Source organism: Chiloscyllium plagiosum, unplaced genomic scaffold (genome assembly GCF_037043375.1).
Source record: "Chiloscyllium plagiosum isolate Xiang-an unplaced genomic scaffold, Cpla_swu_hap1 HiC_scaffold_2, whole genome shotgun sequence".
Taxonomy (NCBI): domain Eukaryota; kingdom Metazoa; phylum Chordata; class Chondrichthyes; order Orectolobiformes; family Hemiscylliidae; genus Chiloscyllium; species Chiloscyllium plagiosum.
The window spans coordinates 164,653,873-164,672,230 of NW_028270140.1; the positions used below are offsets into that span (position 1 = coordinate 164,653,873).

General features: G+C 45.0%; 1 protein-coding gene across 1 annotated transcript in view; it reads right to left on the reverse strand.

Annotated features, from left to right (window-relative positions):
- nup155 (nucleoporin 155) overlaps nt 1–18,358 on the reverse strand; it is a 206,695-nt gene that overhangs the window by 94,217 nt on the left and 94,120 nt on the right. The window contains exons 13-17 of the mRNA XM_087975422.1: nt 17,365–17,465; nt 8,802–8,972; nt 7,513–7,623; nt 3,980–4,074; nt 2,044–2,129 (exon numbers count right to left, since the gene is read on the reverse strand). Coding sequence (XP_087831548.1) covers nt 2,044–2,129; nt 3,980–4,074; nt 7,513–7,623; nt 8,802–8,972; nt 17,365–17,465 — 564 coding nt within the window. The remainder of the gene's footprint in view (nt 1–2,043; nt 2,130–3,979; nt 4,075–7,512; nt 7,624–8,801; nt 8,973–17,364; nt 17,466–18,358) is intronic.

An 18,358-nucleotide genomic window follows, 5' to 3' on the forward strand; every position in this document is an offset into this window, starting at 1 on the left:
AAGATCAGCAGGAAATTAGTAGCTTTAAAGGTCAACAGAAACCCACAAAAAAAGCTATAAAATAAAAGAAAGATAGAACATGAAACTAGCACAGAACATAAAGACAGATAGCAAAAGTTTCTAGAAATATACAAAGCAAAAAAGTGTGGCTCAAGTAAACATTGGTTCTTTCGAGGATGACAAGGGGCATTTGGTCATGGGATACGATGAAGTGGCCGAGGCATTGATTAAGTATTTTGTATCAGAGTGGAGGACATGAATAACTTGCCAGTAATTGACAAAGCAATGAAGGTAGGTGAGGACCTGGAAACAACCATTATCATTGAAGAGGTAGTGTTAGGCAAGATAATGGAACTGAAGACAGACAAGTCTCCTGGCCCTGATGGAATGCATCCCAGGGTACTAAAAGAGATGGTGAGAGAAATAGCAAGTGCATTTGTGGTAATTTTTTAAAATTCAATGGTCTCTGGGGCAGTTCCAGCCGATTGGAAAACAGCAAACTTGACGCCTCTGTTTAAAAAGGGCAGTTTACAAAAGATGGGGAATTATTGACTGGCGAGCTTAACTTCTGTAGTGGGGAAGATGCTTGAGTCTATGATCAAGGAAGAAAAAGCAAGGCATCTAGATAGAAATTGTCCCGTTGGGCAGAAGCAGCATGAATTCATGAAGGGCAGGCCATGCTTAACTAATCTTTTGGAATTCTATGAAGACATTATGAGCAGGTGGACAATGGGGACCCAGCAAATGTGTATCTAGATTTCCAAAAGGCCTTCGACAAGGTGCTGCACAAAAGGCTGCTACATAAGATAAAGATGCATGGCATTACGGGTGAAGTATTAGCATGGATACAGGATTGGTTGACGAACAGGAAGCAAAGATGGAGGTAAATGAGTGCTAGTCTGGTTGGCAATTATTCACAATTTACACAGATGGTTCGGAGTTGGGGACCACGTGTAGTGTGTCAGAGTTTGCAGATGACACTAAGATGAGTGGCAGAGCAAAGTGTGCAGGGAACTGTGAAACTTTGCAGAGGAACATAGATACTTTGAGTGGGCAAAGGTCTGGCAGATGGAATACAATGTTGATAAATGTGAAGTCATCCATTTTGGTAGGAGTAACAGTAAAAAGGATTGTTATTTGAATGGTAAAACGTTGCAGCATGCTGCTATGCAGAGGGACCCTGGGTGTCCTTGTGCATGAATCACAGAAGGTTGGTCTGCAGGTACAACAGGTAATTAGGAAAGCAAGTGGAATTTAGTCCTTCATTGCTGAAGGGATTGAGTTTAAAAGCAGGAAGGTTAATGTTCCAGCTGTACAAGGTGCTGGTGAGGCCATGCCTGGAGTACTGTGTGCAGTTTTGGTTTCCTCACTTGAGAAAAATGTACTGGCACTGGAGGGGGTGCAGAGGAGGGTCACTGGGTCACTGGGTTGATTCCAGAATTGAGGAGGTTGACTTATGAGGAGAGACTGAGTAGATTAGGATCACATTCACTGGAATTTGGAAGAATGAGAGGGGATCTTATAGAATTATGAAGGGAATAGATAAGATAGAGAGGATATTTCCACTGGCAGGTGAAACTAGGACAAGAGGGCATAGCCTCAAAATTAGGGGGAGCAGATTTACGACTGAATTGAGAAGGAACTTCTTCACCCAGAGGGTTGTGAATGTGTGGAAGTCCCTGCCCAGTGAAGTAGTTGATGCTACTTCGGTAAATGCTTTTAACGCTGAGAGGTTTTTTTTGCACAATAAAGGAATCAAGGGTTGTGATGACGGGACAGGTAAGTAGAGCTGAGGCCGTGATCTTACTGAACTGTGGAGCAGGCTTGTAGGGCCAGGTGGCCCACTCCTGGTTCTTGTATTGATATTAAACATTGGCCTGTGCTGTCATAGGAAATGGAGCTGTTGCTGAGCAATTTATTGACAGACCACAACAACTAAACAGTTGTATGGATTATCTCCAACCACTGATCACAAAGTTAGCAAAACACACCTATGGCAGCTGTCTAAAAGTCCTTCATACGAAGACAAGAAAGGACACTAACCTGGGTGTGGAGTGCTGAAGATGGGCCCCACATTCACTGGCTGCTGAATGGCTGCAGGAAACCGCATTTGTGCTTCTCCACCATACCTGAAAGAAAGGCACCATAAATTAAACTGTGCACAGGGCTGAACAAACCCTTGCCCAGAACTCATCTCTGCGCCAAAGCTTTTCAGCACCTCAAGTGGCATACATTTTCATTTGTGTGCACTCAGTGGCAGTCAGTACTCCATCACAGAAAGCATCATGTCCAAGTCTAAATGGCCATTCACCCACCACTAGAAGTTGTTAAATTACCACAATGCTAATGGAACTCCATTTAACCCAAAGACACTGATCACACTTTCAACACCTACCATAGTTCAGCTGATTCGCAGCATGAACAACACATCAACCCTCAGTCTTGAGGAGCTCAAAACTCCCATTATTCAAATCTCCAAATGCAAATTTATTGGTGTCTGTAGCAGCCCCAAACCATGATGTGATCTGGACAGAGTGCCAGGACAGGGACGGACGCGGCCCAGGGACGGACGCGGCCCAGGGACGGACGCGGCCCAGGGACGGACGCGGCCCAGGGACGGACGCGGCCCAGGGACGGACGCGGCCCAGGGACGGACGCGGCCCAGGGACGGACGCGGCCCAGGGACGGACGCGGCCCAGGGACGGACGCGGCCCAGGGACGGACGCGGCCCAGGGACGGACACGGCCCAGGGACGGACACGGCCCAGGGACGGACACGGCCCAGGGACGGACACGGCCCAGGGACGGACACGGCCCAGGGACGGACACGGCCCAGGGACGGACACGGCCCAGGGACGGACACGGCCCAGGGACGGACACGGCCCAGGGACGGACACAGCCCAGGGACGGACACAGCCCAGGGACGGACACAGCCCAGGGACGGACACAGCCCAGGGACGGACACAGCCCAGGGACGGACACAGCCCAGGGACGGACACAGCCCAGGGACGGACACAGCCCAGGGACGGACACAGCCCAGGGACGGACACAGCCCAGGGACGGACACAGCCCAGGGACGGACACAGCCCAGGGACGGGAAGCCAGGACAGGTACGGACACAGCCCTGGGACGGGAAGCCAGGACAGGGACGGACACAGCCCTGGGACGGGAAGCCAGGACAGGGACGGACACAGCCCCGGGACAGAAGGCTGGGACAGGGATGGACATGGCCTGGGATTGGAATGGACACAGCCCTGGGACAGATGGCTGGGGATGGACGGGCCAGGGATTGGAATGGACACAGCCCTGGGACAGAAGGCTGGGGATGGACGGGCCAGGGACAGCTAACTAGGTGCGGACATGGCTCAGAAATGCAAATTGGATAGTGATACTACCTGACACAACAGAAAATGGCCTGAGACAACAGACTGGGGACAGATATGGCCTGGTAAAAGCAAAACATTACGGATGCCTGAAATCTGAAATATAAATGGAAAATGCTGGAGAAACACTGCATATCTGGGGGCATCTGTGCCGAAAGAAACAACATTAACATTGAGATTGATTCAGCTCTTTTCTTTAAAATGGACACCAGTCTGTAGTTCTCAAGAAAGGACCATATTCAACTTGAAATGTTAACTAGTAGAAAGTGAGGACTGCAGAGATCAGAGTTTTTGACTTTGAAATGTTAACTGTCTGTTTCTACAGTTGCTGCCAGATCTGATGGGTTTCGAATGAGCTTTATTTTACTGTGAATATTGCCCAACACTAAACTAAACTCTGATACAGAATCTGGTCTCTAGATAGCAGTTCCCAGTCATGATCAATGTGAAAATTTGTTCAGGTTTATCTCATCAGGAACATGTAACCCTAACAGGGGAAAAGGATGGAGAAAAGCAGAAATAGTGTTGAAAGGAAGAATAACAAAGTGAAAAAATGAAAAGGAAGACTATTTACGCAACAGGTTCTTCGTTATGTACCTGAAAAAAGCACGAGTTGCCCAGGCTGAAACTTCCCGATCATTTGCTGCTGTTGAACAGGCAAGAATGAGACATGAAGCACATGCCTGTTCCTCCTGAGTAGAAAAGGCATAATTAATCATTAAGTGAGCAGTTATCAATAAGCTGAAATTTGAGGAAATGCAAACAAACTGTCTTCAGTTTGACCAGTAAATCAAGTCTAGCTGAAATGGTTGAAAGCATCCCAGAGTTCTTGCTGAAAAACAACAGTTCAAGGACAGTACACCACTAAAGAGAAGCTGCTGGCCATGTCATTCTGGAATATTTTTGCAAACGGATAAAGTTATTCTACAAGCACTTCAGTGAAGGTTCACTTCACTGATCCTTGAGGTGAAGGATTCATTTTTTGAAGAAAGGTTGACCAGGTTAGGCCGATATCCTGTATAGTTGACAAGAACGAGTGGAGCAATTGTTACACAATATCGTGAGAGAAAATGGCAGGATGGACACTGGGTAGATTTTTCTTCTTGAGGGGGAAATTCAAACCAAAGAAGATGGTTGAAAACTAAGAGGTTGCTCTTTTAAGACGAAATGTTATATTTTACCCCTTCGTGTCGTTTGTGTCGAATTCTCTTTCGTAGAAAGTAGTAAAGAGTGATCTTATTCAAGGTTGTGTTAGGCAGACTTTTGAAAGACAAGGAGTTTAAAGGTGATAGTGTACGGAAACAAAATGGAACTGAGATCACAAGCACATTAGCCATCGTTCTACTGAATGTGGAAGTAGATTGGAGGGCCAAACAGCCCACTAATGTTCCTGTGTTCCTCTGGTCACCAGAGAAAAAATACTTGGTAAATAAAACAATCAGTTAGGGTATTGAATAATATGGGTGTTGGAGGGAATAGACAAGTACGGACACAGGATTGGCATCATTTTTTATTCACTCATGGGATGTGGGCATCGCTGCCCAGGCCAACATGTGTTGCCCATACCATATTGCCCAGAGAACAGTTAAGAGAACCACGTTGCTGTCGGCCAGCCCAGTTAAAGACAGCAATTACCTTCTCTAAAGGACAAGATTGGACCAGATGGGTTTTGTCCAATATGTAACAATGGTCATCATTAGACTCTTACTTCCAGACTTTTTAAATTGAATCCAAACTCCACCATCTACCACGGTCCACGGAACATGACCTGGGTCTCTGATTAATAATCTACCACGTCTTCAGCAAACTAACTAATCGAACACAGACAGTTGGGAGAAGGTGGGGTTTTCAGGATGGCAATGTGACATCAGTGAATGGATCTCTAATTTCCTATTTGATACAATCCCCAACCTCAACTACTGTTTGGTGGTCTGTTCACAACTCCCACTATATATATTTTTTTTAACCTTTGGTGTTCAGCTCGACATACACAGATTCCACATCATCCGGGCTAATGCCCTTCTTTCCTGTTGTGCTAATCGCCTCCTCAAACAGCAATGCTACCCCACCCCCCTTTCTTTTCTGTCTATCTTTCCAGAAAATTGAATACCCTGGACATTGAGTTCCCACCTTTGGTCACCCTGGTCTCTCTGATCCCATCTCCATTATATCCATTAACAATGGTCTGTGCAGTTCATTCATCCACCTTCGTGCAAATGCTCTTCGCATGGAGAGACAAAGCCTTATGGCTCTTTGTTGTTTTTTGATGGCCCTTTTGGAGTTATGTTGTATGTGACCCTTTCTGATTTGTGTCTTTGGTTTCTTTGCCTTTCACTTTCACGCATTTTGTCTTTTGTTTCTGTCCCCACTTTACTTCCCTCCAACCTCCTGCATTGGTTCCCATTCCCCTGTTATATCAGTTTAAACTCTCCCCAACAGCATTAGCAAACACTCCCCCCAGGACATTCGTTTGAGTCTTGCCCGGCTGCAGGCTGTCTGGTTTGTAATAGTCCCACCTCTCACAGAAACAGTCCCAGTGTCGCAGGAATTTGAATCCCTGTGTCTTGCACCATCCCTCAAGCCACATATTCATCTTAGCTATCCTACTATTCCTACTCTGACTGGCATGCGGTGTTGGTCGCAGTCCCGAGATTACTACATTTAAGGACCTACTTTTTAGTTTAACTCCCAATTGCCTAAATTCAGCTTCTTGGGCTTCATCCCATTTTTTTAAACCAATATCGTTGGTGCCTATATGCACCATTCTCCAGAATACCCCGCAGCTGCTCTGAGACTTTCTTGACCCTTGCACCAGAGAGGCAATATACCATCATGGACTCTCGTTTACAGCTGCAGAAATGCCTATCTATTCCCCATGCAATTGAATTCTCCTATACTCCAGCTCAGCCACTCTTTTTCCTGCCCTGTTGTGTAGCAGAGCCAGGCACAGTGCCATGAACCCAGCTGCTGCCGCCTTCCACAGGTGAGCCATCTCCCCAAACAGTATCCAAAACAGCCCATCTGTTTCAGAGGGAGATGACCACAAGGAACCCCTGAACTGCCTTATCCATTCCTCCTCTGTCTGGTGGTCACCATTTCCCATCTTCCTCAGTAATATTTATCTGTGGTGTGACCAATTTGCTGAACGTGCTATCCACGATTCCCTAAATCTCGCAGATGCTCTAAAGTGAATTCAGCCGCAGCTCCAGAGCCATCAAACAGTCAAACAGGAGCTGCAGCTGAACACACTTCCTGTACGTGAATGAGTCAGAGACATCAGAAGGGTTCCTTCAACTCTCATCCATTTTCCAGCACTTGGCCTGTAGCCTTGTATATGATCACACTTCAAGTGAGCATCAAAATACTTAACTGCTGTTTTGTTTCCTGCTGTTACAACCCTGCATTTTTAACCATTTTATCTGCCTGTTCCGCTACCTTGAGACACCAGTGGACATGCACGCCCATGTCCCCCTGATTCACCATGTTCTCCAGGGTTTTACCATTCATCATGTATTCCATTGCACTTTGGGAAGACAAACAAATCACCACCATGTGCCAGGATTTGAGGAAAAAAATATAGTGTCAAAAGAAAAGCAAAGATGGACAACAAAGGCAAAGCCAACAAGATGACACCAAAACACATGGATATCATTATGAGTGCTTCAAGAAAAGTAGATGAGTTACCTTGGTGACAACCTGTCATGGTCCATCAGTCACAAACCAACCTGAGCTTTAAGTTTTGCATAACTTTACTGCTTTTGTACACAATGCCTTTTTGAATGACATCCTGTATCGAGTTTGGCCTCTCCATACACATTGGCACTGTCAAAAGACCAATGCACATGAACCACACCGACAGTGCCTCTATCTCTGTATACCCCTTAAAATTGTTGCATTTAGTCAATACTGGTCCTCCTTTTCAATTTGCCATAATGCATCCGCTCATATTTCTCTGGATTACTTTCTATTTGTGAGTATTTATCAAAAGAGTCCTAAAAGCACAGTATCATCCACACTTGATTCCTAACTTCTGATGCACACAGGACCATCCATACTTGACATGCAGTGTCTGACACACACAGCAATGTTCACACAATACTATATGCCTTGCGAATACAACAATGCATTACCCGATGTAGTTTGAAGAATCGCTCAATATCCTCTCCCTCTCCACCTGCGCTGCTTACAAGGAGATGACGCAGTTGGTCCACAGGACGTAGTTTCTGGAAAAAATGGCTGCCCTGCAATGAGAGAGAACTTAGAAGAGGAGTCAAGAATGAGGAGGTATTGAAAATAGAAGTAGAGGGAGATGACAGAAGGGACATGAATCAAAGTGGGACAGGAAGACACAGTGCTTGGATTGCTGAGGCAGGGCAGATGGTTAGATGAACGCAGAATAGGTGGGAGCACATGGGGTGGATGTGGAGCATGAGACAGACAAGAGGAGGACAACCAACAGACTGGCTCTCTGGGAATGCTGGAATCACAGACAACATAGATCTTGTCATGTATGTTCTGATATGGCAATGTGTATGGCTGGTGAGGGTGAATCACGATCCAGCAAGGCACCAAGTCAAGAAGAGTGTGTCCTGGCAATCTGAGCTGAGGAGGGAGACTTGGTGGCACTTCTCTAGCTGGAGCTTTGTCAAGAACCCATGCATAGTTGGTCCCCAGGATGTCTCAGAACAGTTTGCCTGAGGAACTGCACAGACAGATCATTCAGCTCCCAAAGACTTGACTCTTGAGAGCCGATGAGATAACACTCCCCAAACACACAATCACTTCCCTCAAGAAGGACAAGGACAGCAGATATGTGGGAACAACACCACCACATGTGCCAAGTTCCCCTCCAAACCACTCACATCCTGACCTGGAAATGTAACACCATTTCTTTAATGTCCTTGAGTCAAAATATGAGAACTTCTGTTCTAAGAGCGTTGTGGGCCTACAGCTTGTGCACTGTTCAAGAAGGCAGTTCACCACTATCTTCTCAAATGACAGAGAGCATGAGAGTGAGAGCGTGCGTGTGTGACACACACACACACACACAGTAAGAGAGAAAAACCAACAGAATCACATTTTTCAATTTCTTCATGCATGACAGCATCGCTGGCTACACCAACATTTAGTGCCCATCCTAATTATCCAGAGAGTAATTAAGCGTCAATCGTATGTTGTGGGGTCATATGGAGGCCAGACATGGTAAGGATCATCGATTTCCTTCCCTCAAAGGCATTCAGGAGCCAGATTGTTTTTTAAATACATTCAATGTAGACTGAGAGACACAAAGAGAAACCCAGAGGCAGGGGAGAAAAAAAAGAGGAGAGAGAAAGGGAATTAGAGACAGAAAGAGAGTCAATGATAGAGAGATATACAGACCAATCACTGAATTAATTCCCACCACCTTCCCAATACATACCTGTGCTGTGAGCAGAATAAATCTTTTGGGAGGTGCCAAATGCTGGACTATTACAACTGGTGGATCGGTGAGGGGGACACGGTCTTTGTTGAGTGGAGTAACAATCTTTTGAAGCTGGGAGTGGTCAATGGAAGACAGAGCCCATGAGTGACCATCAATGTTTGCTGTCATCTGGAAGACAAATTGCATCAACTTAGCATGAGGAACATGCAAGATCTGAAAGATGAACCCCACGTTGACCCCAGCCAAAGTTCAGGCCCCAACCCTCACTTCAGGTCCGGAATCATCCCTGGTACCTTCCCGAGTTCTATCTCTGTCCCCAGGTCTGGAACCAGCCTCGTTCGCAGGTTTGGCCCCGGCCCCATCCCCACCTCAAGGCCTGGACTCAGACCAGCCGCGGATCCGGGTTTGTACTCAACCAAACTATATGAAACCTGGAAGCATTTCAAATTACAGAAATGGTAAAAGGGAACCTGAAATGGATGAAGATAAAGAGTCAATAAAATGGACGGAAATGTGCCGCATGAAATTCAACATAAAGAGTTACAGAATCATAATGTAGAGATCCTTTGGCCCATTAAGCCTACATGATAAACACAGCAGCATCCATATTTATTACCTAGCTTCTGATGCACACATTCCAGCACCTGCATGGAGTGCAACGGGATTAGTTTTTGTAGGAAAACAATAGAAAACAAAAAGGTACAATTCTAAAGGAGGTACATGAGAACGAAGCCCTGGGTGTATCTGTGCCCAGATCATTGAAGATGGCCAAAAATGTTGAGAGAGTAATTTGTAAAGCATACAGTGTCCTCAAGCTTTATTAATAGGGGCATAGATGACAAAAGAGGGCAGGTTATACTGAACTTCTTTAAGACACAAGCTTAACCTCAGCTGGAGCAATTTGCCCATTTTTGAGTGTTACATGGAACACAGAACAGTACAGTACAGTACAGGCCCTTCGTCCACAATGTTGTACCAAACATTTATCTTAATCTAAAATCAACCTAACCTTCACACCCCTCAATTTACGGCCGTCCAGCATGTGCTCGTCCAGCAGTCACTTAAATGTCCCTAATGTTTCTGACTCTACTACCACCGCTGGCAGTGCATTCCACTCACCCACCACTCTCTGTGTAAAAAACCTATCTCTGACATCTCTCCTATTACCTTCCTTCAATCACCCTAAAATTACGAACCCCTTGTGACAGCCATTTCTGCCCTGGGAAAAGTCTCTGGCTATCTACTCTGTCTATGCCTGTCATTACCCTGTACATCTCTATCAAGTCACCTCTCTTCCTTCGTCTCTCCAGTGTTAAAGCCCGAGCTCACTCAATCTCTCTTTACAAGACAAGCCCTCCAATCCAGGCAGCATCCTGGTAAATCTCCTCTGCACTCTCTCTAAAGCATCTACACATCCTTCCTCTGATGAGGCGACCAGAACACAATATTCAACTGTGGTCTAACCGGGTTTTATAGAGCTGCAGCAAAACCTCGCGGCTCTTAAACTCAATCCCCCCTGTTACTGAAAGACAAAACACCATACGCCTTCTTAACAACCCTATCAACTTGAGTGGAAAATGTGAGGGATCTATGTATGTGGACCCCAAGATCCCGCTGTTCCTCCACACTGCCAAGAATCCTGTCTTTAATGCTGTATTCAGCATTCAAATTTGACCTTGCAAAATGAATTACTTCGCATTTATGTCCAGGTTGAACTCCATCTGCTACTTCTCAGCCCAGCTCTGCATTCTGTCAATGTCTTGTTGTTGCCTGCAACAGACCTCAACACTATCGACAACTCCACCAACCTTCGTGTCATCAGTAAACAATAGACAATAGGTGCAGGAGTAGGCCATTCTGCCCTTCGAACCTGCACCACCATTCATTATGATCATGGCTGATCATCCTCAATCAGTATCCTGTTCCTGCCTTATCTCCATAACCCTTGATTCCACTATCCTTGAGAGCCCTATCCAACTCTTTCTTAAATGGATCTAGAGAATGGGCCTCCACTACCTTCTGGGGCAGAGCATTCCACACAACCACCACTCTCTGGGTGAAGAAGTTTCTCCTCATCTCTGTCCTAAATGGCCTACCCCTTATTTTTAAGCTGTGTCCTCTGGTGCTGGACTCACCCATCAGCGGAAACATGTTTCCTGCCTCCAGAGTGACCAATCCTTTAATAATCTTATATGTCTCAATCAGATCCCCTCTCAGTCTTCTAAACTCAAGGGTATACAAGCCCACTCGCTCTAGTCTTTCAACATAAGATAGTCCCGCCATTCCAGGAATTGACCTCGTGAACCTACGCTGTACTCACTCAATAGCCAGAATGTCTTTCCTCAAATTTGGAGACCAAACCTGCACACAGTACTCCAGGTGTGGTCTCACCAGGGCCCTTTACAGCTGCAGAAGCACCTCTTTGCTTCTATACTCAATCCCTCTTGTTATGAAGGCCAGCATGCTATTAACCTTCTTCACTGCCTGCTGTACCTGCATGCTTGCCTTCATTGACTGGTGTACAAGAACAACCAGATCTCGTTGTACTGCCCCTTTACCTAAATTGACTCCATTTAGGTAGTAATCTGCCTTCCTGTTCTTGCCACCAAAGTGGATAACCATACATTTATCCGCATTAAACTGCAAACTTACTAACCCAGCCTTCTACTTTCATCCAAGCTACATTATAGGATGAATGGGAAGGCATTGAGGAGTGCACAAACAAAGTTACAAAAACACATTGAACTACTGAGGAACTTCAGTTATGTGGCTAGATTAGAGAAAACAGGACACTTTTCTTTGGAGAAGAGAATGCTGGGAGGAAGATGTGACCAAGGTGTTGAAACTCATCAGTGGTCTGTGCCATGTAGATTAAGAAAGACTGTCCGCAAACCTAACAAGATTGAGCACACAAGGTCAAAGATTTAAACTAAAAACAAAGTCCTGAAAAAAACCTAGCAGGACTGGTAGTATCTGAGGAGATACAAACACTTATTATTTTGAGTTCAAAATGATTCTTCTTCAGTGCTTGACAAGAGGTGGAAATATATAAAGAAGGAGGAGTGAGGTGTGAGAGGAAAAGGGAACATTGGGCAATGATTAGAAGTCAAGAATGATTAGAGATCAAAGGTGTCACAAAGAACACAGTAGAGTAATGGTGTGAATAAGGGACAACACATTTGCTGAGATTGAGTATTAAGAACAAAATAAAGACTATCATTAATAGGAAGCAAAAACATGAAAAGCACATACATAATGCAGAGTCATAGAGATGTACAGCATGCAAACAGACCCTTCAGTCCAACCCGTCCATGCCGACCAGATATCCCAACCCAATCTAGTCCCACCTGTCAGCACCCGGCCCATATCCCTCCAAACCCTTCCTATTCATATAACCATCCAAATGCCTTTTAACTGTTGCAATTGTACCAGCCTCCGCCACATCCTCTGGCAGCTCATTCCATACACGTACCACCCTCTGCGTGAAAATGATGCCCCTTAGGTCCCTTTTATATCTTTCCCCTTTCACCCCAAACCTATGCCCTCTAGTTCTTGACTTCCCGAACCCAGGGAAAAGACTTTGTCTATTTATCCTATCCATGCCCCTCATGATTTTGTAAACCTCTATAAGGTCCCCCCTCAGCCTCCGATGCTCCAGGGAAAACAGCCCCAGCCTGTTCAGCCTCTCCTTATAGCTCAAATCCTCTAACCCTGCAACATCCTTGTAAATCTTTTCTGAACCCTTTCAAGTTTTACAACATCTTTCTGATAGGAAGGAGACCAAAATTGCATGCAATATTCCAACAATGTTCTAACCAATGTCCTGTACAGCCGCAACATGACCTCCCAACTCCTGTACTCAATACTCTGACCAATAAAAGAAATCATACCAAACGCCTTCTTCACTATCCTATCTACCTGCAACTCCACTTTCAAGGAGCTATAACCCTGCACTCCAAGGTCTCTTTGTTCAGCAACACTCACTAGGACCTCACCATTAAGTGTATAAGTCCTGCTAAGATTTGTTTTCCCAAAATACAGCACCTCGCATTTATCTGAATTAAACTCCATCTGCCACTTCTCAGCCCATTGGCCCATCTGGTCAAGATCCTGTTGTAATCTGAGGAACCCTCTTCGCTATCCACTACACTTCCAATTTTGATGTCATCTGCAAACTTACTAACTGTACCTCTTTTGCTCGCATCCAAATCATTAATGTAAATGACAAAAAGTAGAGGCCCCAGCACCGATCCTTGTGGCACTCCACTGGTCACAGACCTCCAATCTGAAAAACAACCCTCCACCACCAACCTCTGTCTTCTATCTTTGAGCCAGTTCTGTATCCAAATGGCTAGTTCTCCCTTATTCCATGAGATCTAACCTTGCTAATCAGTCTCCCAAGGGGAACCTTGTCGAACGCCTTACTGAGGTTCATATAGATCACATCTACTGCTCTGCCCTCATCAACCCTCTTTGTTACTTCTTCAAAACACTCAATCAAGTTTGTGAGATATGATTTCCCACGCACAAAGCCATGTTGACTATCCCTAATCAGTCCTTTCCTTTCTAAATACATGAACATCCTGTCCCCCAGGGTTCCCTCCAACAACTTGCCCACCACCGACATTACGCTCACTGGCCTATAGTTCCCTGGCTTGTCCTTACCACCCTTCTTAAATAGTGCCACCACATTTGCCAACCTCCAGTCTTCCAGCACCTCACCTGTGACTATCGATGATACAAATATCTCAGCAAGAAGCCCAGCCATCACTTCTCTAGCTTCCCACAGAGTTCTAGGGTACACCTGATCAGAATATTTATGCTTTTCAACACATCCAGCACTTCCTCCTCTGTAATCTGGACATTTTGCAAGGTGTCACCATCAATTCCCTACATTCTATACCTTCCATATCCTTTTCCACAGTAAATATCTCCCCCATTTTCTGTGGCTCCACACAAAGGCTGCCTTGCTGATCTTTGAGGGGCCATATTCTCTTCCTAGTTACCCTTTAGTCCTTAATATATTTGTAAAAACCCTTTGGATTCTCCTTAATTCTGTTTGCCAAAGCTATCTCATGTCCCCGTTTTGCCCTCCTGATTTCCCTCTTAAGTATACTCCTACTTCCTTTATACTCTTCTAAGGATTCACTCGATCTATCCTGTCTATACCTTACATATGTTTCCTTCTTTTTCTTAACCAAACCCTCAATTTCTTTAATCATCCAGCATTCCGTATACCTACCAGCCTTTCCTTTCACCTTAACAGGAATATACTTTCTCTGGATTCTCGTTATCTCATTTCTGAAGACTTCCCATTTTCCAGCCGTCCCTTTATCTACAAACATCTGCCCCCAATCAGCTTTTGAAAGTTCTTGCCTAATAACGTCAAATTGGCCTTTCTCCAATTTAGAACTTCAACTTTTAGATCTGGTCTATCCTTTTCCGTCACTATTTTAAATCTAATAGAATTATGGTCACTGGTCCCAAAGTATTCCCCCATTGACACCTCAGTGACCTGCCCTGCCTTATTTCCCAAGAGTAGGTCAAGTTTTGCACCATCTCTAGTAGGTACATCCACATACTGAATCAGAAAATTGTCTTGTACACACTTAACAAATTCCTCTCCGTCTAAACCTTTAACACTATGGCTGTCCCAGTTTATATTTGGAAAAGTTAAAAATCCCCTGAAAAGAAACTAAAATGGAGGACATAGTTCATGACATTGCTAAACTCAGTGCTGAATCCAGCAAGTTTAAACCAAATTGTAAAATGCTAAAAAAAAAGGCCTAATTAGAAAGTGAGGTGCTGTTCCTCCAGCCTGGAACAAACAGTGCAGCAGGCAGGGACAGAAATACAAGTCAATGTGCAAGGTAGTGGATTGAAATGGCAAAGTGAGCAGAAGGCTGGGATCGTACTTGAGGCCGAGCACACGTGTTCTCCAATATCTGTGGAGTTACCTGAATTTGGAAGAGACCACATTGTGGGCAGTGAATACAACAAACTATTTAAGTCAATTGCTGACTCATCCAGTGAAGCCTTGGACAGTGAGGAGAGGAGTTGTAAAAGGCTAAGTGTTACATCTCCTTGTGATTGTGTTAGAAGGGAGCATGGGAAGGGGAAATGAGAAGTTGAGTGTGACAGACGAGTGGACCAGGCTATCACAGGTATGGTCCCCACGGAATACTTGTAATTACTTCCACTAAAATTAATGTGGAGCCCAGTTGCAGCAGCAGTTGGAGAGGTGAGCAGTGGCGTAAACCTGGGGGTGAATCACAGCAGCAGGAGCTTCTGGTTAAAAAACTTAAGAAAGGCCCAGATCGAGCAAGAGTAGAGCAGTAGCACGAAAGGAGCAGAGCAAACCCGAACGTGGAGCTCCAGAGCTGACATCAGACAAAGGGATGTGGAGCAAGGGAATAAGCTGCTTGGGAACCTTTTTGAGAGACTGAGTAATACGAGGAGAGGGATAGTGTCTTTGATTTTTGTTGTTTGTAGTTTGGTAGGAATAGAGAGACAGAGAGAATCAAATAAAACTGCTTTGGCTAGTCGTGGCGAAGGTTGAGTAACTGGTGCCAAGTTTACTTTCCATAATTGATAAGGAGGACTTGGCCCAGTGAAATGGTCGTCCTGCAGTATGTGGGAATTCAGGAACACTTCCAGTATCCATGGTGACCATGTGTGCAAAAAGTGTGTTCAGCTGCAGCTCCTGATTGACTGCATAGTCTGGCAGGAGCAGTGGACTGACTCACTATGGAGCATCCAAGATGGGGAGGACACTGTGGATAACATGATTAATGTAGGGTTAAAATCAACTTGGTAAAAATAATGACTGCAGATGCTGGAAACTAGATTCTGGATTAGTGGTGCTGGAAGAGCACAGCAGTTCAGGCATCATCCGAGGAGCAGTAAAATCGACGTTTCAGGCAAAAGGGCTTTTGCCCGAAACGTCAATTTTACTGCTATTTGGATGCTGACTGAACTGCTGTGCTTTTCCAGCACCACTAATCCAGAACATGTTAATGAGCTGGTCACACCATCAGTAAGAGCTATACAAGCAGAAAGAAATTGGGTGATCACCAGGGAGAGAGGTATGCGTGGGTAGGCAGTGCAGCAGTCCACTGTGGTTATCACCCTTTCAAACAAATATAACACTGTGGATACTGATGTGTACGTGTGTGCGGTCTCTCTGGGGAAAGCAGCAACAGCCAAGTTTTTGGTACCGAGGCTGCTTTGCTGTGAAGCAGGGGAGGAAAAAGTCAGAGCTTTAATGATGGGGACTCAACCGGATGGTAAACTGACAGGCAGTTCTGTGGCAACAAAGGAGACTCTCAAATGCTTCCCTGATTCCAGAGTTGGGATGCCTCAATGCAACCGCTGAGCATTCTGAATGAGGAGGGTGAATAGCCAATAGTCATGGTGCATATTAGTACCAACAAAATGGGTCAAATAAGGACTCGTGGTCCTGCAGCAAGAATTTAGTGAGTTAGGTGGCAGATTTTAAAAAAAGACTACTAAATCTGCCATTTCCAGATTATTTTCATCAAGAGACATGTGTTAATGAGTAAGGAGGAAGGTCTGATGAACATGTGGCTAAAGACAAGAATCAGCACAGATCGAATGAATCTTCATCATTCACTCCTGATGAAAGGCTTATGCCTGATACATTGATTCTCCTGCTCCTCGGATGCTGCCTGACCTGCTGTAATTTTCCAGCGCCACACTCTCGACTCTGATCTCCAGCATCTACAGTCCTCACCTTCTCCTAGTTGATTTGAACCCTACTGCGAAGCATCTTACAAAGATGCTTACTTTGAAGTAGTTCTCCTCCGCTCTCTACAAAGATCTGCGAATCTCTCTCTCTCACTAGGTCATCTCCTTTGCCCTGAAGCTCTTCAGCCACATTCTGAAGTCGATTCGCTACCACAGCCACATCTCCTTCCTCAGTGCCTGCTTACAGAACCGACCTATCCCACATAACATTATGTCAGGTCTTGGATAGAATACTGTGTACAGTTCTGGCCATAACACAATTGGAAAGAGGGTACAGAGTAGATTGACCAGAATGTTGACAGGGATGGAAAGTCTCAATTAGGAGGAGAAACAGGAAGGGCCTGGGTTTTTCTTTGACCAGAGGAGGCTGATGGGGGATCTGAGGTATATAAAATATGAGGCATAAACTGGTAGATCATGATAATCTCTTTCCCATGGCAGTAGTGACTAAGACCATAAGTTTAAGATGAAGAGTAAGTGATTTCGAAGAGATCTGAAAAAAGAAATTCCACCCAAAGAGTGATAGATTTATAAAACATTCTGTCTAAGAGGTGGTGGAGAAAGGTACTCTTGCAACATTTAAGAAGCACTGGATGACGCCAGGTCACAGTAAGCTATGGAACAAGTGCAGATAATATGATTAGTGTAACTTGCAGTTTGTAGGTCATAGTAGAGAAATGAGCTGAAAAGCCCGTTTCCAGGCTGTATGCCTCTGTGATTCTGTAACCCTTACAAACATAGTCAGTTCCAACAGCAGCCCAGTCATAACCCTCACAAGCAGAGTCAGTCTCACCTGCACTTCCATGAGGGGTCTCTGGAATGGAAAGGAGTCATGATTAATACACCAGAGGACATCATTGTCATCATTCTCAGAGGCAGCCAGCAGCAGAATACCTGTGACAACAGATATTGGATCATATTAGTTTTTCTGCCTTACAATAGCATACAGCATGCCTACTCTCAGGTAAAAACTGAATGATATATGCAGTTCAATCAGGCAGGCACTGCCTGACTGGGATGGAAAATAATTGCACCAGCTCAGCATGAGGCAATTACAGACCATTGCACCATCTAAAAAAATGCTCTCTCTGGGACATTCCTGTGTGGGGGTAAATCTCTTCCTGGAGCCTGTGAATGTCGTTTAGTTCAATTCAAAAATGTACTTCATTAAGCAACAAACAAAGGTAACATGCAGTTTCAGGACTCGAGGAGTTAACGGTATTAGACTTGCATGGATTGAAGCTGGTTTTTTGTGGGCATGAAATAGGGAGCAGAGATAAACGGGCATTTGCAAGCTGTCAGGCTCCTTTATTCTTTCAAGGAATGGTAAAGCTGTGGGGAAGGTGGTTGCTAATCCCTTATCGTGAAAAACAGTCAGAATGGGCTTAAAACAGTGACTCGCTCTCTCCACAGACACTGACAGACCTGGGGAGGTTTGGAATCTTTTGCGAATGTTCAGCAGCAGAAAACAAACAGCCAATATTAGAAGAGACAGGGAGTGAGGAAGGTATAGACATTTTTGGCTGGTTAAGGCACAAGGGAGTTTGGCAAGATTGGATGTTAATTATCTTTATGCAAAGAGTCTGATGAACAAATCAGATGAGCTGAGGGTACAAATTAAAACATGAGAGTATGGTGTCATTGTTATCACTAAAACATGGTTGATAGTGGGGCAAGACTGGCATCTCCATATTCCAGGACAAAGGGTCTTTAATCAGGCAGGGAAGAGGGTAAAATGGGAGGGGTGTTGCAATTTTAATCAGGGAACCTATTAGAGCAGTAAGGAT